Source organism: Anguilla anguilla, chromosome 14, assembly GCF_013347855.1.
Source record: "Anguilla anguilla isolate fAngAng1 chromosome 14, fAngAng1.pri, whole genome shotgun sequence".
Taxonomy (NCBI): domain Eukaryota; kingdom Metazoa; phylum Chordata; class Actinopteri; order Anguilliformes; family Anguillidae; genus Anguilla; species Anguilla anguilla.
Window position 1 is genome coordinate 18,773,988 of NC_049214.1, and position 26,482 is coordinate 18,800,469.

The following is a 26,482-nucleotide window of genomic DNA, read 5'->3' on the forward strand; positions in this document are numbered from 1 at the left end:
AATTTTAACTAACAAGACCAGGTCAAAACCTAGTATATGGCTGGACCTAACACACGTGATCCAGCCGACCAATGGTGTAACTTCATAACTCGGCCGACCAATGGTGTAACCACATCACTCACTCAGTCAGTCACAGACATTCGCGTTTGTAGGGCTGGCTCCGCTGTTGGGGTCCAGCCAAAAATGCTAAATACAAACCTATTGCTAAGCTAACAAAATAGCTGGAATATATTCAGCTTGGTAGCTAGATATAAAGATATAGCCATCCACATTTTTCACACCGGCAAAAAATTAAAACAACAACACATTGCAACTAGTTTTCAGCCACAGTGTTGAAAGTAAAACTTTGTTTTTCCCACAAAAATAATAAAGCTGAATGTACTGTGTTAAAAATTTAAATACAGCTAACCAAGGAGATTCCAGTTTCAAAGTCTAAATTGTGGCTTTAGCTATAGGACACGCAATTAGTCCAGGCCAAAATATGTAGCATGAGATAAAAACACATCCGTTCAGATTAGAGATCTACAGTGACTTCCAGTCTCCTCTCCTGCTCATCAAGCGTGACAGCTATTTATCAGATGGCGGGGGAAGCGAGTCACAAGGAGCAGCTCCAATTTCCGCAATGAGCCGTAAGGTCAGGCAAAAAAATCAGAGTGCAGAGTTCAGCAGGCTTCAGGTACGGCTGTGTGAAAATCAGTGCAGAGTTCAGCAGGCTTCAGGTACGGCTGTGGGAAAATCAGTGCAGAATTCAGCAGGCTTCAGGTACAGCTGTGTGAAAATCAGTGCAGAATTCAGCAGGCTTCAGGTACAGCTGTGTGAAAATCAGTGCAGAGTTCAGCAGGCTTCAGGTACGGCTGTGTGAAAATCAGTGCAGAGTTCAGCAGGCTTCAGGTACAGCTGTGTGAAAATCAGTGCAGAGTTCAGCAGGCTTCAGGTACGGCTGTGTGAAAATCAGTGCAGAGTTCAGCAGGCTTCAGGTACGGCTGTGTGAAAATCAGTGCAGAGTTCAGCAGGCTTCAGGTACGGCTGTGTGAAAATCAGTGCAGAATTCAGCAGGCTTCAGGTACGGCTGTGTGAAAATCAGTGCAGAATTCAGCAGGCTTCAGGTACGGCTGTGTGAAAATCAGTGCAGAATTCAGCAGGCTTCAGGTACGGCTGTGTGAAAATCAGTGCAGAGTTCAGCAGGCTTCAGGTACGGCTGTGCAAGGCATGAGCTGGCAGCACAGGGAGGGGCCTCAAATGGGGGCAGCAGGGGTGGGTTTCCCTGGCAACTATGAGAGAGTGGTGGGAAAGCGGGGGGAAGGGGGGGGGGGTGACAGCTTGGCCACACACTGACCTACGGAGCACATCCTGGCCAGCGAGGGAGAGAGAGCAAAGTGAACATTTGCTCCTGGAGAGAGGGCTGTTAAGCGGGAACACAAGCCAGCGGGGTGCGCAGCGAGGGGGAGTGTTCAGGGAGCTCCGGACGTCACACTGCAAAGTAACAAAACCCAACGGAGCCAAAGCGGGTTGCCAAATAACGCCAGCGAGAGAGCGCAACGCAAACTCCTCCAGACCGAGCCGTCTGCTGAGGAGCTGAAAAAATGCAGGGTGCAAAAAAAACCCAAGTTCCATACAGCATCTAAACCATCTGAATGGGACTAATTACTCAAGGCATCACTCCTGACTGTTCCCTCCCCAAAAATAAATCTAGAGCTGTGTTTGCGCTGACCTTAGCAGCAGATCAGCTACCTGAGGAGAGCTGGAGGAGTTTATTCAGAATTCTGACAGGCCAGCAGCGTGTTAGACAGTGCAGCAGGGCGGCTTTGCCCTCAAGCGCACATAAATCAAGCATAAGTAGCTGTTTTCAACATACAGGCCCCTGACACTAGGCATTAACTGAGGTCCTGCCACAGCAAACATGTACAGGAGTACCGGATAAATACTAAAAGCACTACATGAGTTTATCTTCTTTGCACGATACACATACTTAAAAAAAAATGTTACCCACACAATAACCAGTGATAAGGGTGCAGGTCATTGTCAAAGACTTTCAAATAAAAATAATTTAAGCTACCACTGAGCAAGTCACCAGGTTTTTGCCAGATTTTCTATCAGGTGGATTGATTCTCTGGGGAGGGGGGATGTGGGCATGAAACTGAGAGATAAAGCAAAATTAAAGGTAAGATGGTTTTCTGTCAGGTGGATTGATTCTCAGGGGAGGGGGGGGGGTAATGTGCATGAGACTGAGAGATAAAACTAAATTAAAGGGAAGGTGGTTTTCTGTCAGGTGGATTGAATCTCTGGGGGGGGGGGGGGGGGTAATGTGCATGAGACTGAGAGATAAAACTAAATTAAAGGGAAGGTGGTTTTCTGTCAGGTGGATTGAATCTCTGGGGGGGGGGGGGGGTAATGTGCATGAGACTGAGAGATAAAGCTAAATTAAAGGGAAGGTGGTTTTCTGTCAGGTGGATTGAATCTCTGGGGGGGGGGGGGGGGGTAATGTGCATGAGACTGGAGATAAAGCTAAATTAAAGGGAAGGTGGGAGCAGGGGGTTAAGTTAATGATGCAGAGTGAAGCCTTTGTAGGGGACCGGGAGGAACTTCAAAGCGTTCTCAGAGCTCTGGTGTCAACAACAGGAGACAGAGACGGGGCCTGAGGTGGCAGGCAGGCAGCGGAGGGGAGAGGAATGAGAGGGAGAACAGGGGCTTAAAAAGGAAGCAAGACAAGATGGTGAACAAAAGCACAAGGAGAGAGAAGGATGGGGGCAGGAGGAGGGGGTGGAGGAATTGGGGTTGGGGGGAGTGGGGGGGGGGGGGGTCACCTCTGGTGTGAAAGCAATGAGGTAACGCCAATAGAAAGGGCTGGGAGAGTTCCTGTGTCACAGACCCCTATACTCCCACAGCCGGCCCCAGTGAATTCCCCAGGGCCAGAGGCAGTCCCTTTCAGTCTCCTGTGACACAGTAATTATAAGTGTGGGAACTGAATCTGTCCCTCTTTCAGTGCCCCTTCGCTGCCGCCCCCCTCCCCCCCCCAACCCCAGCCTGCTATCTCACAGCCCCCCCCCCCCATCTCGCAGTGCAGCGCAGCGCCGATAATCATGGGAGCTGAGCCCCCCCACTCCCCCCCCCCCACCCCCCCCCACTGCTAGAGACCAGCCCGCTATCTCACAGTGCAGTGCTGTCTCTCCCTTTCTCCATCAACCCCCTGTCTTCACCTACCCCCCCCTTTCTATCTAAGCACTGATAACCATGGGAACTGCACTGTGGGAACCAACCGCAAGTTCACAAAAATAGAAAGAATGAGAAGGGACAGAGGGAAGAAAAAGAGGGGGATTTCTCCAGGGGGACTTTTCCAGAAAGACAGGTAGGCTACAGGGACGCCACGCATTCTTCGCATTGACGCAGCTTCAGTCTGAATTAGAATGCTGCCAATCAGCCGCCCGGCCAGTATAACACAGCAGCAGAGGACCAGGTGCTGTCCATCCCCCCCGAAAGCAAGAGCTGGGGCTCCAGAGTAGCGTTCACACGCGGGACAGCGCTAGAGCCTCTCATTAAAGGCTGCTCAGGTAGCAGGTGGCTACCTGCTCCAGGTACAGGTGCGGACTCTGAGGCTGAAAACGGAGCCAGGACAGACCTCTGCTCGCAGTGTCAGTGCCACACCTTCCCCCCAGACGCTCGCGCGCAGGTGTGCCGAAGATCCCAGGTGTGCCGACTAGACTCGTCGTCCGCAAGAGTTAAAGAACTGGCCCGCAGTTCCTGTGAGAAAAATGGCTTTCGGAAAAGACGAAAGTGCACATCTTTTATTTTTTAAACTCAGCTATTTTTCCATTCCATTTTTATCCCATGTCTTTCTCTGGTTCGGGCTCTCCCAGGCCTTTCCCAAGCCAAACTTCTGACCTCTCTATCCCAGTACCTCTGTTGTCACCCCCCAAAAGTGTCCCATGGGGGTGTCTTGTTCCACCCTTCCCACCCCTGACTGCCCAACACTCCCAAAACAAACAGACTCTCGACCCTGATAGCATCACGCAGGCTAGAGGAAGTACTGCCAGGCTCAACTGACCTCCATTCCCAAGACCAGCACAGCCAAACACTGCGTGCACATACTCATTCACGTGCACACTCTGTATATGCATGCACACACTCACACGCACACACACACACACACACACTCATTCACGTGCACACTCTGTATATGCACGCACACACTCATACGCACACACACACATACACACACACTCATTCACGTGCACAGACTCTGTATATGCACACACACACTCATATGCATGCACACACACACACACACACACACACACACACACTCATTCACGTACACAGACTCTGTATATGCACATACATACTCACACACCCAGGCACACACTCACGTGTGCACACACACACACACTCAAACACGCGCACTCATTCACGTGCACACAAACTATATATATGCACATGCACACACGCAGTCACACACTCACATACAAACATTCAAGTGCACACACTCTGTATGCACATACTCACTTGTACACATACAATCACACACTCATGTGTGCACACACACTCACTCAATCACATGCACACACATGGTATATGCACACACTGCACACACACACACACACACACACACACACACAGCAGTATGCTGTGCAGTAGTTGACTCTCATACTGCACAGACACAGATAAGTCTCCAGGGCACTAGAGTCACATTCAAATACAAACAGTAGAGACAGGGTCTCTAAGCAAAGTTACACACTACAGCAGACTTACTAAAAGACTGCGGCTGCTTTTTGAACACAAAAGTCACTAAAAGGCAGAAACCTCCACATCTGTTTCACTAATGGACGAAATGGGTCAAAATCACTTTTCAAATGTAAGTTATGGGAATGTGAGTTATGTCACTCTGACTTTCAGTGTGATACACAGCTACCAGTTCTGGTCATGCATATGTATATCTGAGATGAATGTGTTAAACCAGGGTGGAGATTTTGTAAATGAGGTGAATTTAGTATCCCATCTAATTTACTAAAGCATGCCTTAATTGCAGCTTTTGCATTTCCATGTTGATTTTAAGAACTCTTGAAAACAGGTAGTACTAATATAGCCTAGCTCACATTCTATGAAAGGTATATTAATGGGGAGTTCTCACTCCCAAACATGGCAACAGTCAGCAGAGCCAGGAGAGTACACAGAGGTCAAAGAATAAAACCCAAGAAGGTCTTTTCATCCAAGACTGGAGCCACGTAACCAAAGATCAAACTGTCTGCCAGCTATGGTAACGTTGCTCTTAACATTTATTTCTGTCCAGACATTTTCAAAATAGGCAGCTTGGGTTGGGCCTCTACATATAGCTACACATCACTGGGGCCTCTACGAACAGTTACAGTTACAAACTGCACTGGGCCCCACTGCTGTGTATGAGCCTTCCTAGCGTATTTCTTTCCAGGGCATTTCCAGTTCCGTTGCTCCCCACAGATCACCACTCCGCAACAAGCGGTAAGTTGAGCCATTTCCAATCAGATCCGTGTATTAGAAAAAAACATGCAGACATTATAGATGCCCTTGTCACAATGAGTCACTTGTTTTCTGCATTAGAATCCTGTAGCTAGGTAGCTTCTTGGAAGCTCTGGACGTCAATTCTCAGCGCTCGCCCCCACGGCTCACGTCACTGCTCTGTGTTTACCGTTTTACCGGTCAGGTACCCAGTGCACATGCCCTGGTGCCTTAAGGCACACTGTCAAACATGGCAGCCTCCATGAACTGGCTTCATGCGTCAATGAGCAGCAATCCATGGAACCGGATAGAGGAAGCTGTCTCCAGTTCTTGTATATCTTGATCTGAAGGAAAATACGATTTCAACATACTAAAATTCCAAGTTACCCACAAAATACAAAGCACTGTCTACAAGTCATTAATTCAAACGTGCAAAATAGGCCTGCCATTAAAAGTATGGATATCAAAATTAGGCCAAGTTATTGAAATTATATCTTAGCTCCCATGAATGAAACAAGCTGTATTCCAAAGCAATTCGACCCAATGTTATTTTTATATTTATATATCGACCCCTGAGCTTTCTCATCTTACCATCTGAAGAGAATGTGGTCATTCAAACTTTGCACACCGCCCTTGGTCACTCAGCACAGTCATATACTCCATCGAGTTTGTGCACGGCCAAACACTACACTGGGTCTTATTCCAATGCCATTTCAATTCAGAAATCTCTCCAGTAAAGTACTGTGGTAATTCAAATTAAATTCCCATAAATGCCAATGATGTGTAAATGCAAAGGTCCAAGGCCAATGCCTAATAAATGCCCAAGCAATCCCTCTGTGGACCCCTCATTCAGCACTTCCTGCTCCCTTTCCACAAGTCTCCAGACAGCTGCAAGTGTGCAAGCGCCACTGGCATTCCCTTATTGTAAATGTGCTCTAAATCAAAGAGAAGTACGAAATTTTATATCTGAAAAGCGGTCAGGACACTGGCATCTCATGTTACCAGGAACAGTAACACTCACCCCCCCCCCCCTTTCTCTTTCTTTCTCTCTTTCTTTCTTTCCCTCAAATCATGTTTGCTGTTATGGGGGCAGAATCATAATCCAGATGTATAGTTCTGCAAAGCTCATACTCCTTAGTGCTGGATGGACCAGGCGTTTGAGGGAAATGATGCACCACATACCCAAAAAAACCCAGGACCGCATCTTCAGACCTGTCCTTTCACAGCACAACCATATGCACATAAAGATGTGACCCATTAGCACAGTTTGCTTTCTAGTCTCCACCAGAATTTGAGTAAAAGTCACGTTACATTACATTACAGACATTTGGCAGACGCTCTCATCCAGAGCGACGATGTAATATCTGCTCCCATGGAATAAAAGCTCCCATTTTTATCCCCCTTTTCACCAAAAAAAAAGGCATTTTCCTATGTAGGCACCACCATGTACAGCCTTTTATTTTTACCCAACAGCAGTGGACCTCAGTACACATTAATCTCGGGGGGCGGAAGTGCTTATCAGCAGGTATGGAATTACATGGGCCATTTTAGCACCATCTCTGGACCACCTTGGCTGAGTGCCTCAGGATTCGCTGCTGTGTGATAGGATTTCAGTGGCACCTCAGCCAGACAGTGCAAATTAAGCTGTCAATCACTGTCCACAGAGCATGTGAGAGTTCCCTCAGGCTGCTAGCTCAGCACGGCGATGACGTCCAATGAGACAGATCGCCCATTTGTCAAGCTCGTTTATCATATTAGTATAACTCAGGATAAACGACATCTTACTCACAGTGGATACCATCACTAAAAGAACTATGAGAAAAGAAAGCAGAAGAGCTCAAGGTTACATGGTGAACATTTACGCACGTAGATACAGAAGCAATTCAGGGTAATTACCTTCCTAAAGGGTACAACAGCAGTGTCCTACCTGGGAACTGAACCTGCATCCCAGTTCCCCAACCATGCACTACACTGCCACCAAACCACACATATCTGAAGCACACATTCAAAATGAAAAGCCAACAAGATCTGGCAGCTTTTCCTCTCCCAAACCTTTTCTTTCCTCAATAACTCCTCCTCTTCCTCGAGGTGCGGTCACACCCTGTACCCCTTAAGGAAAGTGCCTGTGCGTTGCATCACAATGCCTGCAACACATTCCAAAAATAAAAGAGAAAGAATGCGTGCGTGCATTTGTGTGAGAGCTTGAACTCCCAACCCCCTCACAGAAAGGGAAGGTTATAGGCTGCAGGAAATTCATGAGACAACAGTCATTGCCCAAAATTACCTTAGTACATACAGTAAATGAGCAGCTAAGGCTTGCACTAAAACAGAAGCCTTTACATTTTTGCCATAGCCTGGGACTGGACTGCACAGTGACCTCTGAGGCACTTTATCTGCTTCATTAGCACTGCCTCATACACGCTAGATTTCAGTGCTTTTGTCTCAGTGTCAGGGTGCCCCATGGCTCCTTCTCTCTTTCTCTTGGCCTGTGCAGAGAGCTGTAGACCCTTCACACACACCACATACCCCCCCCCCCCTCCTAATCCCCCCCGAGCAGTTCCTACTCTGAAGAACATAAACAGCCCTGTCTGCCTGGGGCCTGTTCTCATGACATCACCACACTGCTGGAATGTTCCGTCAAATCCGTAAACCAGTTTGGGAAAAAGGAAGAGCTCTCACTCTCTCAGCTCTTTTTGCGGCCTTCACAGCTCTGCAGACTACATGAGACCACATAAAACACTGTGAAAGACGAGCAGGGGTGAAGGAGGAAACAAAGGCCACAGGCGGCTCCATCGCTTTGGCCTGAGTGCATCATGCATCGGTCAGTACAACACATGACAGGGGTCAAAAGACAAAAATAGAGAGGGAGGGAGAGGGGGAGAGAGAGAGAGAGAGAGAGAGGGAGTGAGTGAGAGAGAGGGGGAGAGCGTGGGAGTGAGAGAGGTAGAGATAAGGAGACAGCGAGAGCGAGAGAGAGAGAGAGAGGAGAGCGGGAGAAGGGGGGGGGGGGGGGGTTGGAGAGAAACGGACAGCCGGGGGGTAGGTATGGGGGGGCCCGCAGGGGAAATTGCGCACTGGCTCATTGTATTGGTGTTTGGAGGAAAAGCTCCATTGAGGGTGTCTCTCTCACTCTCCCTGGCTGTCAGGGAGCAGAGGCAGGAAGCAGCTTGGCCTCTAGACAATGGGCCACATCAAACAGCACCATCAAAACTGCCCTCGCAGTCTCACCGGCTCACACACACCGATCCCAGCCAGCCAATCAAAACACGCCGCACAGCGCACAAACAACAGAGCAAGACAAACAGGACATTCCTGCTCCTGGCCGCTCCGGATTCCTCACCACAGCTAATCGGAATCAGAGTGGGAGCGCCCAGGGGGGTGGGAGGTGGGATTGTGCAAGGAGGGGGGGGGGATGTTACAGGAAGCCAGGGCAGTTTATTAACTCTCTGAAACGAACCAGGTTATTTAATGAAGTGTCCTCAAGCATGGAACCCACAGTCTGTAGTCAGCCCACACCGTAAAAAGACACAAACACGCAACATGGCCTTTTCCTCATCAGAAACCCTGCAGTCTGAAATGAGTCGGGTTCGATAAGGAAGGCCCCAAAGCATGTGGCAGTGCACACTCTAAAGAGAGACACAAATACAGCCTGTTCCTCATCAGCTAAGCTTCATACAACCCAGAGTAATGCTACGATTCCAAAATCTGAGGGAGAGAAAAATAACATGAAATATGACACTTCTCAGACTGCCCTTCACAATGCTGAAACCATGTCAAATTTTTTAAAAAACCTTCCCACCAAATTTCACAGTATTTACAGCTAGCCGTTTGTGACCAGTGCTAATGCTGGGGATTATAGCGAGGGCCTGCTGCGCATGAGGCATTACTCACCCGCGCTGGGAGACACCGGTGGGAAACGAGTCAAATGTGGCGCATGACCTCGGGTTACCACAAGAAAAACAATAATAAATAAGTCTCCCAGCCGCACGTTTCCTCACCGAGCAAACAATGCATCTGAGCTTCATTTGAAATGGCTGAACCTGAGCGCACACGCTCGTATATCACTGGGCCCCGGCCGCTCGGACCCGCTCCACGGGCGCTCGGGGCCCGCTCCTCCGGGGCCCGCCCGCCCGCCAGGCCCCGCTCGCCCCCGCCGCCGCGTAAACGCCGGGGCCGGAGCCTCCCGCCACACACAGTGGGACATTTTTGGGATTGTTTCCCTTGGAATGCTTTGGTCGTGTCTGAGGAATGTCTGCCCCATCGCCTCCTCCCTCTCAGCCCCTGTCTCCCAGAAACGGAGAGCGGTGACAGTGGGGAACGCTGCCATTCTTTGTTGCCAATTTTTTATTTATTTTTTTACTTCAAATGAAACACTGACTGAAGTTTTAAAAGCTATCCAAGTTTTATACAGTAGCACTCTTACAGTCGGTTTACAGCTTACCCAAATTGCAGTGCTCTCATGATCATTCTCTCATTTTCTCTCTCTTTCTCTCAGACACACACACTCACACACAGACACATACACACACACACACACACACACACCCTCACTGAAGTGTAACCTCAAACTGGTCTCTCATCCTTTCAGATTCTTTTTTCTTTTTTTTTAGCTGGTAGCCCCCTTTGTAGATCAAAGCTGAGTGCTTCCCCTCTTTCCTTTATATCCATCCTGTCCTCACACTCTCCCTTCCCTCCTCCCCCTCTCACACCGATGCGGTTCCTGTCGTTCGCCTCTTCTTCCCCTTCTTCTCTCACCCGATGTGGTGAGCCGGCTTTGGTTTAAGTGACACTCTGAGCCCTTTTTCCTGTCTCCCTCCAATAAAAGCCACACTGTGTGAAACAGCCATAGACTTCATTCCACACCAACCAGCCCCACATAAGTGCGGTTAAAAAATGTGAATGCTTTATAGTCTTCTGGAAAAGACTAAAGGCTCTTGGAAGGTAAACTAAGGAATATAGTTGCATTACATGCACAGAAAGCCGTCCGAGGAGTCACTCCATCAGATTCACAGAGACCTAAGAGATCTAAACTAATTTCTGCATTAGCTTTTCTTTTCTGTTAAGATTCATTCATTTTTTTAGGATCACCCCAAGATTATCCCTTTGGGGACTTATAAAGTAGGATGGTCTTGGACTGCCAATGTTTTAGTAGAATAAATACAAGCACGGCAATATCTTGCACACACAACCACACAATAAAATCAGGAAATACAGTCTGATAAAGAGATGAATGAAAAGACGCATAGACTTTGCCAGGATGGATAGTTAGCATCTGAAGGGTTAATGATTGTCGATGTCTATCAATGGGCCACACAGGGGGCCGGGGGACGGGGGTTCAGGAATGCCACACTGTCTCCCTGTGTGAGTGCTTTAAAAGGGGGGTGCAAGGGGGGGGGGGGGGCAGACTGGTCAAGCCACCCATCCCCTGATAATCAAAGGACTTTACAATCCGACAACAAAAGGGTTAACTTCGCCTGGGTGGGCTTTTGACAATTGAGCTCTGGGCAGCTCATACACCCCCCCCCCCTCCACCTTGCATTCCTGTTCTCACCCTCACCTTCACTGGTGTCTCTGTCCTTTACTCCCGCCCCCTCCCTGTGAATATAGACCACAGCAGCATGACACCATGAATGAAGGCCCAGGCCTATTGTTTTCATTAACTACGCGCAGCTAAACAGCCCACCACCGGCCAATGGTCACAGATAGGTAATGAATTCATTCATTTCAGTCACCGCCATTTCCATTTCACTTCTGGTCCAAGACCGTCCTTCCTTGAGGAACCTGGAACCTATGCATCTTGGATTAACATTTAAATACCAGCAGCTAGTATATATTAGTATACCAGTAACATATATTCTCGAAATGTTCAATTAAATAGTGTATGTCGATTCCAGTGCTGTTAAAAACACAAATGTCAAATTATGGTGCTGGCTGTGCTGTTAAAGAGGGACTCCCCTCCGTAAAGAGGGGCAATTCTAGGCAGCTGTTATAAATAAGACACTAATTGGCTACATAGGAAGCTAGCAGCCCTCTTATTATTTCCAGCTACGCGCTTGCTCAGTATTTCCAGAGGAATAACTGAAGGCATGTAATCACACAGTTTAAACCTTCTGTAAGTGCAGAATAACACAAGAAAGGGCGGTTTTCAATTATGTGGGCGGGGAACAGGTTTCAACTGCTTATCTCTAATTAATACGCTGTGAGTAAATCCTTTAATGAGCTGAAGGTTCCCATGTCACACGTGAAACGCGCGTAGCCAGCGAGCAGAAGCAGAATGCTGGGATTAGAAGTACAGTATTAGAAATACAAAAAAAAGGTGTGAGGGTCAACGTTTTGAAACGGAGAGACGCGCAATGGAATTATCACACGCTCGTTACAATTCCCTGCCACGTGACCCGTCACGAGTTCACGTCTCACTTCCGAGCTGGCTGTGGGCCTGCAGGGCCTGCGGCTCCGCTCAGGTGCACCTGATGAGCGAGCGGAACGCAGGCCAGAGGCGGGCCAGCTGGACCCGGGCTAAAGGAAGCGAGGTGTTAGAGAGAAGATCTGATTGTGTGCGATCTCCCTCAATTCCCAGCAGCCTCTCCCTCCTGTTTACGCTCGACAGTAAGGATCCCATTGTTCCAGCGAATGGCACAATGGCACTTCAATCATGTGATTCAGGAGAAATGTATTTCCAATATGCCCCCTCTCCCAGCACTTCCTTCCCAGCTGCTCCTGGGCCCTATTTTGAAGATGTGAACAGAGGACATCATGTTCCAATAAGAGCGATTCGATGCAGTCTTTGTGTGCTGGGATGGAATGAGTCTCTTCAGAAGTCTGCGGGGGAGTGTTCCTCTGAAGGAGAAAGTGGTGAAGGGGACTGGAACTCACCTGGCAGCGGCTGAAGATGTCGTCGGGGGTGAGCTGGACGTTGAAGTGGCGCAGGACCCGGGCCGTCTGGTCCCGGGCGCGCTCAGTACAGTCCAGCGCCAGGCAGCGGCCCTCGCCCACCTGAGACTTCAGCTGGAAACACACAGAGCAGACGCGCCGTCACCAGGGCCAGCCTGCCAACACTGGCCATCACAGGGCTGACCACACACACACACACACACACACAGCCTGACCACACACACAGACACACACACACACACACACACACACACACACAGCCTGACCACACACACACACACACACACACACACAGCCTGACCACACACACACATGCAGGCATGCGCACACACACACACACACACAGACAGCCTTACCACACACACACACACACACACACACACACAGCCTGACCACACACACACACAGCCTGACCACACACACAGACACACAGCCCAACTACACACAGAGAGAGACACACACACACACACACACACACACACACGCACACACACGCACACAGCCCGACCACACACAGAGACAGAGACACACACACACACACACACATGCAGGCACGCACACGCAGCCTGACCACACACACATACACACACACAAGCAGGCATGCACACACACATACATATACGCACACACAGCCTGACCACACACACACACAGACACACACACACACACACAGCCCAACTACACACACACAGGCATGCACACACACACACAGAGACATAGCCTGACCACACACACACACACACTTACTGTCTGGTACGGCTGGCCAGAAGTGAGAATGACTCGGCCCTCCTCCCGGGCCAGCTGAAAAAAAGCAGAGAGAAGCTGTGGTCTCCCTCCTCTGCAGAGCGCATACTGCATGTGTTTATTTCTCTGTGTGAATGCTATCCAGGCTCTGGGCCCCAGCACTTCATTTTAGGTCTGGGGTGAATAAGGGACGGGTGGCAGGGAAAGATGTTCAGCCGTTGGGCCCAGAGTGGATGAACGGACGAGCCGTGGGGTTCGGGGTTCAGGGGTCAGGGGTTCGGAGGCTCGCGGAGCGCGCTCACTTTGGCGGCGCGGCTGTGGTCGTCGCCGTTCTCCAGCATCAGCACGTCCACGCCGAGGCAGCGCAGGAAGCGGCCCAGGCCCTGGAGCATGTTGTCGCACACCACGCGCAGCTGCTGCGGCTTCAGGGGCGCGCCCAGGCGAGCCGCGCCCAGCTGGACGCGCCCCGCGCCCCCGGGGCCGTCTGAGGGCACCTGGCGCAGGGAACAGTCTTCAGCTGCCATTCACCAAAAAATCACGAGGCTCACTGTAACCGCTCACCAGGTGAATAAACACACTCATTTTCGCTACCGCTAACAATAACAAACGTAGCCGGGGCGAGGCTCCACTCGAGGACAAGCATATGGCAGCTCACACCTCCCAAGAAGAAGAAAGGACATATTTATACAGATAGGCGTTGAGCATTAAACTCACAACATTGCCATTCCTAAGATACCGTGATACATTGGCATACGTCCTACAACACACCTGAATATGGTTTCACTACAAGCAGTCATCAGATGACAAGCATTACGTGGGTCATGAATAACTATCGAGGATGGATTACCATTGCCTGTGCAATATTGAGCATATGTTAAATATCCAGAAATGTAGCATTTTCTGTCAATTTTATGGCCCTACAGACCTACTGAAAACAAATTGGAAACAGCAATATGAAATCACTTAATAGGGTGATGTGACACCATGCATGCCTGCTTGTATCGTGGCATGAAGTCTGCTAGCATCTGGAATTCTGCAAGAAAAACAACAGCACTCTTCCACAAGAAAATGAAGCTACACAAGCTAGGCTGGTGGAAGTTAATGCAGTCCCCAGCATTGTTACAGGACATCCCATAAACAAGCATCCCAGACACTGGTGCTCTGAAAACACGAGAAAGTAGGGCCGCCTTTTTTGCTGAAGCACCACGTGTCCAAAAAATGACCCCTCTTTCAAAAGTCGCTGAATTGCCCTTCTGCAGCCACGCTGGTCATAATTACAGGCAACCAGGCAGCATTTCCACATATGGGCCCATGTACATGAGGAGCCACAGTTGTGTGGTAGCCTCTTCTTTTTCATATACATTTCCACTGTGACTGGGCACCTACCTACCGGCATATTTATGTATTACCCTAATATTATCTGTGGAACAACTGGAAATCCGGAGATTATTTTTATAAAACATCTTGAATTGTGCTCACTGTATTACGCCACCTGTACAATGAAAGGTTTCCACCTTCAGCTTCAATCCATTTACTTTGGAAAAAAAACCTAATCTGCATGTACAATACATTACTTTTCAGGGTAACTCTGACAACTGAATGCACCCTCTCAACTGTAATCAGTGGCCCTAGTCCTAAGCATTCATTCAGCAAGGAGCAACAAGGGGATCAAAGCCCATTGTTCAGGCATTTATTTTGAAAATATTTGTGAATGAATCATGTCCAGAATAAGAACAGCAAGCAAGCGGCTCACAAACGCTAAATCCTTGCCTGAGGGGGCAGAGAGGATTTTAGAGTGTACAGACCCACAGACAGGACTCTCAGCCACACAAACGCTTGGAATGTTTCAGATTTCCCCCATTAATGACATTTAAGAGGAATAAAAATGCGCTTGATGTTCTTCTGAAAGACTGTATCCACTGACCCCTCGGCACCTGGCCTGCTTCCCTTTCCCCTTCTCTCTCTCCTTCCTGGCCCTCTTCTCCTCCTTGCTGCGGGCCGTCTGGCCCGACGGCACGCTGCGGAGGTCTGCCGGGAGGTGAAAGCGCGCCGGGTCCAGGGAGAGGGTGAGGTAGACCTCCAGCAGGCAGTACGCATCGACGGCTGGAGGAGGGAGAGAGAGAGGAGCTGCACTGAAACATCCACCCTAACCTGCTCTTCCCCCAGGCTTCACACAGATGTATACGTTATTTATATAAGTGGCGCTCTCAGGTGGCATAGCCGGATAATGCACTGGCTCTCAGTGTAGTTGTGCATACATCGTCTGGTATCACATTCTGTTAATGTGTCGTAGAGATGGATACGGCTTAATTTAATGAGGTACTACCTGCTACACTGAATAGTCATAGTGTTTCCTCTGGGTCCTCCAGTGCCTGTGGGGTATCTGCGTAAAGTTTGCTATAGGTTTATTATGCTCCTTGGTCAAACTGCTCATGTAGGCTGAATTTTGGACTAGCAGCTAACAGGCTGAATATAACAGAATCTGAATATGTAGGTCACATTACACAGCACACAAAAAAAAAACTTACCGGTATATAGATTACTATGTAAGTGCCTTTTTTAAAATGACCATTCATAACACATTTGTGTGAAGGCCCATGAAATATGCACTGCTTCACTTGAATTGGAATGACAACTCACTCAACCCGCATTCTACAATGTTCCCTGCAGAGACAGGCCAGCGGGGAGCCTTTTGTCTTTCAATGAAAAGTTCCTTTTGTGAAAGAGATTGGGGAGATAATGCTCTCACCGGTTTGCAGTCTCTGACATCAGAGGCTACGTGTGAGCACGGGCGGCTTTGGGGCTTAACGCCACAGCCAGCTAGCGCTGTTCAGAGACATTCGAAACGCCGTACGCGTTCTAAAACACCCGCTTCAAAGAGAGTCAGCCGACGTTTCCCTTCTGCTGTTCCCTTCACCTCTGCTGAAGATTATCAGACAGAAATGCTCATGCCCCAGCATGTGATATAATTGGCATTTAACTGCGCAGTGCTTCTGCTCCTGTGCGCTACGCCGCGGCTGCTCTGTTTGTTTGGGCTGCAGTGGGAGGCGCAGTGTAGGCGTAGGAGGCGTTCACAGGGCTCGAGGGCGGAGGCGCACCGGCGTAGCGCAGCTGGCTGTTCCGCAGCGGCCTCCTCTCCCAGTTGGACAGCTGCTCCATCTTGTCCAGCGGCTTCCCCAGGACCTGCTGCACCAGCAGGCTCAGGCCCTTCTCCGCGTGGCCCTCGCCCACCTCCACCGCCCGCGGCCCGCTGCGCGGACGCCCCCGGCAATTCCGCTGCATCTGCGGAGCGAACCAAAGAGGATATCGCTACGGCAACACAGCCCACCAATCAGCAAACGACAGAACTAGAGAAATGTAGACGTAAAGTTTGTCATTAGAAAGGATCCGTTTTACGCACTCGATTTATAATTCCCAAGGGCCTGGCTATAGCAACCTCCTTAAAATAAAAGCTTCACAAAGAAGGAAACTCAACAGGGGAGTGCTGAAAAGTAAATTCTTATTTCATTTGTCAAACAGATTGAAACAAAAATAAAAAGCGAATCCCGCAAATGTTCTCCTCCTTTGACATGGACTATGAAACATCCACACACCCATCAGCAAAGGCTGCCCCAGGACTGTACTGAACAGGACTGTACCTGCTGGTGTACACTGAGCAAGTCCAGCACCCCGTCCACTGCCAGAGGCTGCTCGGAGAACTGTGGCCAAGTGGCTAATAAGCTCTTCAGGTCACCTGACATGCCATAGCCTGGAAAGACAGACAGACAGACAGACAGACAGAGAGATAGACCCAGTGAGACACTCCAGGCTGGGGACAGGGTTAAGAGCAAGAGATGTGTTCTCTGGAATGTAAATCTACTGTTCTCACCTAGTTTAAGGATTTTTGGGTCTGAGAAGAGTGTTCTGATGAACTCGACCGTGCGGTCGTGCTTGGCAAACTCGGCCTCACACAGGTCCAGCAGGAACACCTGCTCTGGCACTGCCAGCTGGATGAGAGCCACGCGCTGGCGAGGAACGGAACCAAAACCTGCCCGCCATTCCATGTCCATGCCCACCCGTGTGCCCGGCTGTGCGTGTGTGGGGCGGGCAGGAGGGAAGTGAGGTTGATTAATAGGACAGTAAAAATCCACAGACACACACACCCACAAATACACATACATATGGTAGTACCTGCAACACCATTTGTCTGCAGTGCTCCAACTCCTCTTGTGTGTGGAGGAAGTGGACACTGTCCTTGGCAATAGGAAGCTGGTAATATCTCTCCTGGTCTGCTATTGGTGGGTCCCAGGGGTCCGCAGAGATAGAAGAAACCACAGATTCACCTCTGTTGGTAGAAGAGTCACTAAACGATTACTTAATTTAACCATATGCGGAACAGGTAGGAGACAGTGAGACATTAATGTCACCAAAAATATGCTCCAACTTAACTGTCCAGAAATCCATGGGGTAGAGGGGAATGGAGTGTTACAATAAATCCTGCCACCCACACACCACACACCAATCCTCTGGTCCCCACCTTGGTGCAGGACACCCACAGAGTATGCCTGTTTTCATTCCAACTAAGCTTTCAACGCACTGCCTTTGACTGAAGTGCTGCTTGAGTGATGGTCTGGACATTTAAACACAATTACGTGCTGCGGGTCCCCTGCAACAGGAGCCCTGATGAGTAAAGCATGTCTTTACTTATCCATTATGCTTTATTATGGCTTTCCTCACAGGAGCAGAGCACGACCCCTTTCATTTCCCTACTTTTACTCACACTCCCACCCTCCTGTCGATAAGAAGTGACTGGACACATTATTACAGACTTTCAAGAGCAAGTCTGTATTTCTAGAATATGAGGCCTCGAAGAAAACCGTCCTATGAATTGGGCCATTTATATTTTAAGAGGGTACTCTCTCCCCACAGTCCCAGACATGCACGGCAAAGCTGTTTATGGCCTTAATCTCGATTCCTCACTTACGGTAATCAGTAATGACATTAATGGTTCAGTAGCACTAAAAATTGAGGCATGTCTGTATGTAATAAGCACCCACCTCCCCAAAACCACACCCAACAGTCCAGAGACAGAGAGTGGAGGAGGGGGCGAAATGTATTCTGGAGCTCATATGACACTTGCTGTAGAGTTATCTACAGAACCATAAAATAACTTCACATTTATTTCACTAAAATATATTAAAAACTCTATAATGCTGATTCCAATAGGAGTTAAAGAGAGAGACAGCTCCATAGACTCCATAGTGCATTTGTGGGTACATTACACAGCTTTCGCCTGTACACTTACCTAATTGTTTAGTGACTAGATATTTACAAACAAGTTTAATGAACACCTTTACTTGTTAATTACATCCTATTAACCACCCAACCAAACCTAATGAATGTATGAAAAAGTGCAGCAGGCCAGGACCAGGCCTGAGAAACTGAAAGCGTGAGAGCGTGTGCGTGCGTACGTGCATGCGAGCGCGCTGCGGAGGAGATGCGCTGCGTGCTCTCGCTGTGGGGGAGTCGATGTTTGTGCGCCAGCGGTGGAGAGCAGGGCTGCCGTGCGCAGCGGCCTAACGCTGGGCGTGTTCAGCGAGCGAGGCGTTTCAGGGACAGGAGTTTGCATACGCGATGATGGGAATAGACAGGGCGAAACGCAGACGGTCCCGGGGGGGGGGGGGGGGGGGGGGGCAGCTCACCGCTCGGCGGGCGGCAGGCTCTGCTGCGTGTCCCACACCCCCAGAGGGAGCCTCTCCCTCGGCACCCCGTAGAGCAGCGACCACTGGGCAGCGACGGAGAGGCCGCTGTGCCGCACCAGCAGCTCCACCAAATGGACCTGCAGCTCGGGGCTGTCTGCCACTGCGGCCTACGTGCAGAACACAGAGGGCTAAACGCACAGGCAACAAGCAATGCTCAGCCTGAACAATGCTCGTCTTGCACCCACGCCTTACCACTGCAGCTAGGATAGGAAAATATACATTTAAATATTATATATAATTACTTTATATAATATATAAAATACATTTTTATATACATATATACATGTACGCAGGCGTACACACCCATGCACACACGCACACACACCCATGCACACACGCACACACACCCATGCACACACGCACACACACCCATGCACACACGCACACACACCCACGCACACACGTGTGCACACACACACACATCCTTTCTCACACTGTGGCATCACGTAGTAAACAGAAGCAAACAAAACACACACACACTCACAACAGGCTTGTGGCCAGACGCCCCAGACATATTGAATAAATATAATCTTACACTGAAAGGGATAGGTTACTTTGATGGTTTTGTTTATATCATTTCAGTTGAACTTTGTCTTTTCAGTTGGCCCAGACAGTTTTTGTGTGCTACAAAGGATATTTTAGATATTTACAGACGTTCGTGACGACTTGCTCGCTATACAATGGCGGGTGTAGGGGCATTAGGGGCTTTGTGGTCTAAAGTAAGAAACTCAAGTAATTCCAAAGCAGCTTGTACTATGCCATTATGTTTCCAAATGTTGTACATATGAATACACTCAGGTTTGAGGTCATGTGCCATTGGAAACAGTTCATAGTCACTAAAAAAAGATTAAACATTTTTTAAAGAATAATTGGGTAATATACACGTGTGCAACCTCTGGATGGTTATGTTACTGCACAACCTGCTTTAAACCATAGAGCCTATGCCTCTACACCAGCGACTATGATCTCGGCAGTTTGTCTGAAAGTCATGTGAACACCATTCACCACCCACAAAAAAACTGTCAAGGGAAATTGCAAATGCACACTCAAACTGCAATAATATCAAAAACCCCCAAAAAGGGAACTACCCAATTTGTGTGCTTGTAGATATTGCTCATCAGGAGTTACGAGGTGGAGAGCGTGCACACAGAAAACAGCACCCATTTGAAAAGGGATTAGAAGCCCCGGTTCGACTGTAACTCTACCCAACACTCCGGCTGCCTGCGCCTCGCACCTCCTACCTGAATGTGGTCTCTCCAGTTCTCCTCTGACATGCCCTTCTGCAAGAGACAGACATGCGCGCCGTTGGACTGTGCAGAAGCCGCAACGACAAAGAGAAAAACGTGAAGGAAGGGACAGAGGCCCTTCAGCTCACCTCCACAAACCTCTTGTACATGAGGAACCTCAGGGAGTCCAGCTTCCTCTTGGTGACAGAATTGGGACACAGAGCTGAAACATAACGGAGGGAATTGTCAAGAGAGGGAGCCCATTTTCACATCAACCGTCAACTCTGGCCACAAACCGTGACCTCAATGACACATTCCAAATATGAGAGCGACACTGTACTCTTGGTCTCTCTCACACACACACACACACACGCATGCATGCATGCATGCATGCACAAATGCACACACACCTGGGTCAATGTTGAGGCGCTCCATTAGCCTGAACACCTGTTTGCTGAGTATCTTGGGCTGAAAGCGCTCAGCTTGATGGTGGGAAAGAGACAAATCTGGGAACTCTCTGAAAGATAAACAAATGGGCAGTATGCAGCACACCTGTTTCTCTCTCCCTCTCTCTCACACACACACTCACTCATTCCCACAAATATCGCAGAGTGTTAGACCTCCAGCAGAATGTCCCCAGATCATCTCCACCCCAGCTGTCTCCACATTTAGAGCCATTCCCGTCCTCTCATAAACAGCAGGGCTTATGAGTGGACCTACCGGCTCATATTGGGTAAGAAGCAAGCAGTTCTGACATCACTACCTTTTCTTCCGGGCCTTGTAATCTACCTATTCTGCCCATTCTGTTACCTGCGCAGCTGGGCCAAGCTGAAGTTCGGGGCACACCACGAGTCCAGCAGCTTGACCAGGGCTTCCTCCAGATGGCTGTGGCCTTGCACGTAGGATTCGGCCAGGGACAGCTTGTCCAGGAGGACGAGGGGGACGCACACCTGCAGGCAAACAGATGACATCACCTTTGCGTGCACGTGTCCATCCACACGCCTGTGAACACGCCAGTACTTACATGGCTGTGCCCTGAGGTCTGGAGACCGTGAGATCCTCACCTGCTCCATGTCCAGCGCTGACTGCAGCTTCAGTTTAATGCTTATCAGCGCCGCCTACAAGGAATAATGTGATCCAGCAGTCAATAGTGACAGTGGGAAAGGTGCATAAAATTCCCATATAATAACTGTGCTGTGACATACGATATGACTGATGATGTGACTATGACTGTTGCAGCCTTCTCAAAATACTATAAGGTGACAATTAAAGATTACAATTTTTGCTGTTCCTCACTGCCTAGCTGGGATCCTTGAAAATCTGCCCTCAAACAGTGGCCTTGCTGTAACCCCTGACTCCTTTTGCCCCTTTGCCCTCCTCCATTTTTCCTCCCAATGTCAGTTCTACTGAGCCTTAGCATCACCATCAGAAACCTGCCAAGCAAGTGCTTACGCAGCAAGACCTCAAAAAACCCACTTGAGCCACTGCGACCCAGCGGTAGAAGAAACAGTCCCAGGACAGGAGCCCACCCCCAGTCCCTCCCTGACCCTCTTTAACCTCAGCGGCCACAGCTCACCTCCTTAAAGCAGCCCAAGGCCAGCAGTTTGTGCACGTGGCCCAGCAGAAGGGCCGGATCCAGGGACTGCAGCTGGTACATGTCCAGCAGAGGGCCGATGTAGCTGGGCTGGGCCTCTGACAGGAGGCCGAGGGCCCGGAGCTGCAGGCCGTGGACCTGCTCCGGGGCGCGGCCCTCCAGGCTGACCTGGGGCTGGCTCTGTCGCCAGCGCACAAACTCCATGAGCACGCACTGGCCCAGGGACGCAGCCTTGCCCCTCAGCCTCCCGGGACAGCCCTCCAGCACGCACAGCAGGCTGCTCAGGGGGTCCTGAGAGTTAGAGAAGCCCATACGGGCCTCCAAACGCACCTACAGCAAGACCGGGAGGGAAAAAACCACGCTCTACACTGGCTATTTCACACAAACACACACACACATGCAGTGTTTACAAGAACATGCATACAGAAAAGACACTAGAAAAAGTGTCTGTGAAATGAATCATCTGTCCAACCGAATTAAATCTCACCTTCTCCTGCTCTTTCCTGTTCCATAGGTCAAGGAGGCATCCCAGCAGATCAGCATTGTCATCAACTGTGGCGCAATACAGTGCAGACAACATGCATTACTTTTCACTTTTCATAACTCAAACCAGGTTTGAAATTTTACACAATCCCAGACTTTCTGTTTCTCATGTTTGCATATGCATTATCGCACGTATTCTCACGCACAGTAAACACGCTGAAAATTTCTCACGCTCCGCCACAAGCTTCTATGTCATATCTCACTGTTATTGTGGTTAGCTCTTAACCAATGACACTGACGCTTGCGCCTCATTGATAGTATCAGACTCACACTGTGCTTTCCTCTCTCGATATGAGTGCGCAGCACAGTGTGTGGACACCGGAGGGCGTGCAGAGAGCTTCACTCAGGGCGAGCCGCTCAGACTGTGAGAAAGTGTTCAGCGTGGAGAGGTGTTGAAAATATGGGGGAAGGCCGCCACCTCGGATAGCAAGTGAGATCCGAGATACCGAGATGCTGCAAATTTGGCAGGGGGAGGTGGGAGAATTTGGGGACAAAAGGAAAACGATGGGACAGATAGACCAAAGTAAACATCTCCTCCAGCAGTCGCGAAAAGCTCCGGCCCCTCATGCTGTGTGGGCTGCGCAGACTGCACCCCACCCCCCTCCCAATCCCCACTCCTCCCTCCCTCCCTCCCTCCCAGGCTCAGTTTTCCTGTTCCCCTCCCCCTACCGGTCTGTGTTTGTCTTGGATTTCCCCAGGAAAAGCCAACACGGTGGTCATGGTGTAAAAATCCAACCTTCCTGACAGACAGCCTGGGAAAGCGGGCCGGAGGGCCCTTCTGCCTGCGTTTAACCCTCTGAGCCGCGCGCTCCCACTGCCCTCCGCTCCAGGCCACGCCGCCAGGAGGAGGCCGGCGCGGGGGAGGGGAAGAATGTGGAATATGTTGGAGCTCAATAACAAAGAGCGCCCTGAGCGTGAGACAGGTAAACACAGGCACAGTCCAGCGGCTCTCTGGGAGCCACGGACGGCCAACGGGCGTCAGCCATGACAGTTTTGGTTCAACGTTGTGCGCTACTTGCGTGGAAGATAGAGTGTACTTTACAATGGCTGTTGGCAACTGGAAAAGGGAGGGGGAAGGTCCTTAAAAACTGGCACCTCCATTTTTAAAATAAAGGCGGAGACAGTTGAACATCACAGTTTAATATGTTTTACCCCCTTACCTTCTCTCCTTTAATTCCAGCCAAGTTGAGACTGTGTGTCTAAGCAACTAGCACAATCTTTTCACTTACATCACTGACACCAAATAAAATCAGTTATTGCAATTATACCCTCTCCTGCCCCCCCCCCCCCCTTCCTGTCCAACCACATGAGTTTAGACAGTCTGTCTGTAATGAAACTGCACTGCTATAGTCCTCTGAGGCCAAAGACCCACTCAGTGACTCAGTATCATGAGCGAGCCCATGTGTGTACTCACATACCTGAATACTACTACATCATAAAGATGAACAATTTGTGTTAGAGAAAATAAAAAATACATTAAAATTTTAAGGTGTACCAGGATAAAATGTGGAGTTAAAAGTGGATGAATACTTTCTAAAGACAGTGTATGCTGCCATAGAACCACTACTGGAGCACTTCAGTTTTCTTCCCACGGGGAGGTTTTTGTGGGTCACCTGCTGGTTTTCAGGCCCTGTCTTTCCCAGTTTTCCTGAGAAGTGTCTTTGTGACAGTTTCTCTGTAAAAAGTGCGCTGCAAATAAAACTGAACTGAACGGCAGGTTGAAGTTCAGGCCTAACTTACCCTCAGGCTGGGAAGAGTTGTTCATTCTTCTCCCACAGGTGGTATGTTCTCAGCCTATAGCTCTCTGTCCTGATGGAAAGACCTGTTTAATTTACAAATAACATACTTCAGCATCCATGTAAATGTGAATCAGGCACAGGTTACTCCAGGAGGGCAGTATCGGTGTATCTTGTCAGACTGCCGTCCGATTATTTGCTCCAGTACTCTCCAAAAGATCCCCCAACAGCCTTGCTAGCAGCCCCACCATCCTGGCCAGCTCATGGATGTTCATGACCCCAAATCCAAACACAGAACTAATGCTTTGTGTCAATGGTGGCGTCTCCATGATACCTTGTTGCACTATTCACAATAAACTATTTTAATAAGATCCCACTTACTGTATTTAAAGGTCAAGATATACTGTATTTAAAGGTCAAGATATACTGTGCTGAAGTGGTTATTTCCTAACTCAAAGTCTCTTAAGTTAGCAGTGTTGTTCACAAGACAAATATGTTTTTCATGTTTCTTACTTTTCCAATGGGTGTGACGTTGTACCAAACTCATTTACAGTCCTTCAGAGTGACAGGTTCAGTTGACCCACAGGGTGGCATTAAGGTTACCATGCAGCCAGCTGCACAGATTGTCCAGGTGCTGGGTTTCTGAAAACCTTGTGAAAGGGCAAGCGCGATTTGCCTTAGGGGAAAACGGCACTTGAAATCGTAAAAGAGTGGAGCGGAAGTTTGGAACTCATAAACGGACTGCAGCTCAAGGCAGCAGTAATACTGCGGAGCCGAGCATGTGGTGAGCCGTGTGCCTCATGCTCCGTGCAGCGCTATTACAGGGCCCGAGTGCCGGAGGTGTCAAAGCTCACACACCCTCCCCAGGCCCCAGCACACACACACCCTCCCTGTGGGAACAGCAGCCCGAGACAGGGCAGGCTGCCAGCTGGCCCGGCGACATGCTTCTGAGGCTGAGGATGTTTTTTTAGGTCTGGTGTCTGGAGCTGTTTCTCTCTCTTTCTCTCAGCAGTCCCAGTGGGAGGTTCTTGGCGCTCAGCTCCTCAGTTTACAGCTCACAGACCCTGCCGAGTTCTCGCCTATTCACTACCGCCACCAAGTGTTCAACAGGGCAGCATAGTCTATAGTCTATAGTCCACACGACTGACTGTGCAATATTGATTTGTTTTTTTTTGGTTTTTTTTAAATCAACAGCACCATACTTGGTTCTCAGAAAAAGCCACAATGTCTTTTGTCAGAATTACTGAACCAAGAATGCCTCTGACAGCACTCGGTCAAATAGTGCAAACTATGTAACCACACAGATCAATAATGCTGTTGCTTGCCTTGAATGGGTCTTTGCTTCCCTCTAATGGTTGTGTTTGGTACAGCTAAACTTGGAAAACGTATTGTAGGGTCAATCAAAAATCAGAAATTATTGAGAGAGGGCCATAATAAAATAATTACTTGTGTACAGTGAAACATGCATTTAAATCCATTGTTTGACATACAGCATTTGACTGGATCCATTTAGGAATTAATAGTGCTAGAAAAGTTTAAGTTAAACTGGGTAGTTGGATTTTGGCCACCCAGCTGAGTACTATGGTGACATTACTGACAGTCAAGAACCATCCCTTACTAGTATTGAGATAAAACTCCAGACTGCACATCCTTCAAGCTAGTTCTCTTGGTCAATGACTTTGTTTCCCAGAAATAGACACACATTGATTTCTTTCAGAAATTACAAATTTTAGCTTGAAAACAGTACGAGATGGACATTTTATCTTTTTGCTGCAACCAACTACAGGTACAATAACAGGTCCACTGTACATGCTTACATTAGTTAGCCCACGTCACACTCTGCAATACTGGATCATTACAGTAGCCAAATTTGTGAGCTACCAGGGTGAGGTGTAACTGAAGACCTAGCCCCAGCCATTCAGGCTCTGAACAAACGTGTCAACAATAGAACAAATCTAATGATACATCTAGAATTAATATACATGTATATTTATACATGTATATCTGTGCATACTGTATATGCAAAATATTATGACAAGAATGAGGATGATGAGAGAGTGCCTGGTCATCGGCCTGGGAGCTGAAGCTGAAGCATATGCAGCAAGACAATGATCCAAAACACAAAAGCAAATCCACACCTGAATGGCTGAAAAGAAATAAAATTTAAGTTTTGGAGTGGCCTAGTCAAAGTCCTAACTTGAACCCAATAGAGATGCTGTGGCAGGACCTGAAATGGTAAGTGCATGCTCAAAAACCTACCAATTTGTCTGAATTAAAGCAGTTCTGCAAAGAAGAGTGGGCTACAATTCCTCCACAATGATGTGAAAGACTGACATCAAATTATAGAAAGTGCCTGGTACTAGTTATTGCTGCTAAAGGTGGTGCAACCGGTTATTAACTAAAAGGGGGTAAGTACTTTTTCACATGGGTGATTGACAACCTTTTTCATTAATTAAATAATAATTTTTTTAAATGTGTTTTTGTTTACCTAGGTTCCCTTCGTCTAAACCATTCAGCATGACAATAGGGCAACCACTT

At 48.8% G+C, this 26,482-nt stretch overlaps 1 protein-coding gene across 3 annotated transcripts in view; it reads right to left on the reverse strand.

Annotated features, from left to right (window-relative positions):
• exd3 (exonuclease 3'-5' domain containing 3) overlaps nucleotides 1-26,482 on the reverse strand; it is a 35,256-nt gene that overhangs the window by 6,258 nt on the left and 2,516 nt on the right. For 2 of the 3 annotated variants that reach the window (XM_035390966.1, XM_035390967.1), the window contains exons 2-18: nucleotides 23,949-24,030; nucleotides 22,153-22,217; nucleotides 21,648-21,995; nucleotides 21,136-21,189; nucleotides 20,882-21,021; nucleotides 20,482-20,588; nucleotides 20,221-20,294; nucleotides 20,087-20,125; nucleotides 18,786-18,952; nucleotides 17,275-17,428; nucleotides 16,973-17,171; nucleotides 16,743-16,852; nucleotides 16,203-16,386; nucleotides 15,029-15,207; nucleotides 13,407-13,598; nucleotides 13,108-13,161; nucleotides 12,343-12,474 (exon numbers count right to left, since the gene is read on the reverse strand). In XM_035390966.1, the coding sequence (XP_035246857.1) occupies nucleotides 12,343-12,474; nucleotides 13,108-13,161; nucleotides 13,407-13,598; nucleotides 15,029-15,207; nucleotides 16,203-16,386; nucleotides 16,743-16,852; nucleotides 16,973-17,171; nucleotides 17,275-17,428; nucleotides 18,786-18,952; nucleotides 20,087-20,125; nucleotides 20,221-20,294; nucleotides 20,482-20,588; nucleotides 20,882-21,021; nucleotides 21,136-21,189; nucleotides 21,648-21,995; nucleotides 22,153-22,217; nucleotides 23,949-23,973 (2,223 nt within the window). In that variant the 5' untranslated portion in view covers nucleotides 23,974-24,030. Of the gene's footprint in view, nucleotides 1-4,663; nucleotides 5,814-12,342; nucleotides 12,475-13,107; nucleotides 13,162-13,406; nucleotides 13,599-15,028; nucleotides 15,208-16,202; nucleotides 16,387-16,742; nucleotides 16,853-16,972; nucleotides 17,172-17,274; nucleotides 17,429-18,785; nucleotides 18,953-20,086; nucleotides 20,126-20,220; nucleotides 20,295-20,481; nucleotides 20,589-20,881; nucleotides 21,022-21,135; nucleotides 21,190-21,647; nucleotides 21,996-22,152; nucleotides 22,218-23,948; nucleotides 24,031-26,482 lie in introns of those variants that run through there. The other variant, XM_035390968.1, reaches the window with a different exon arrangement.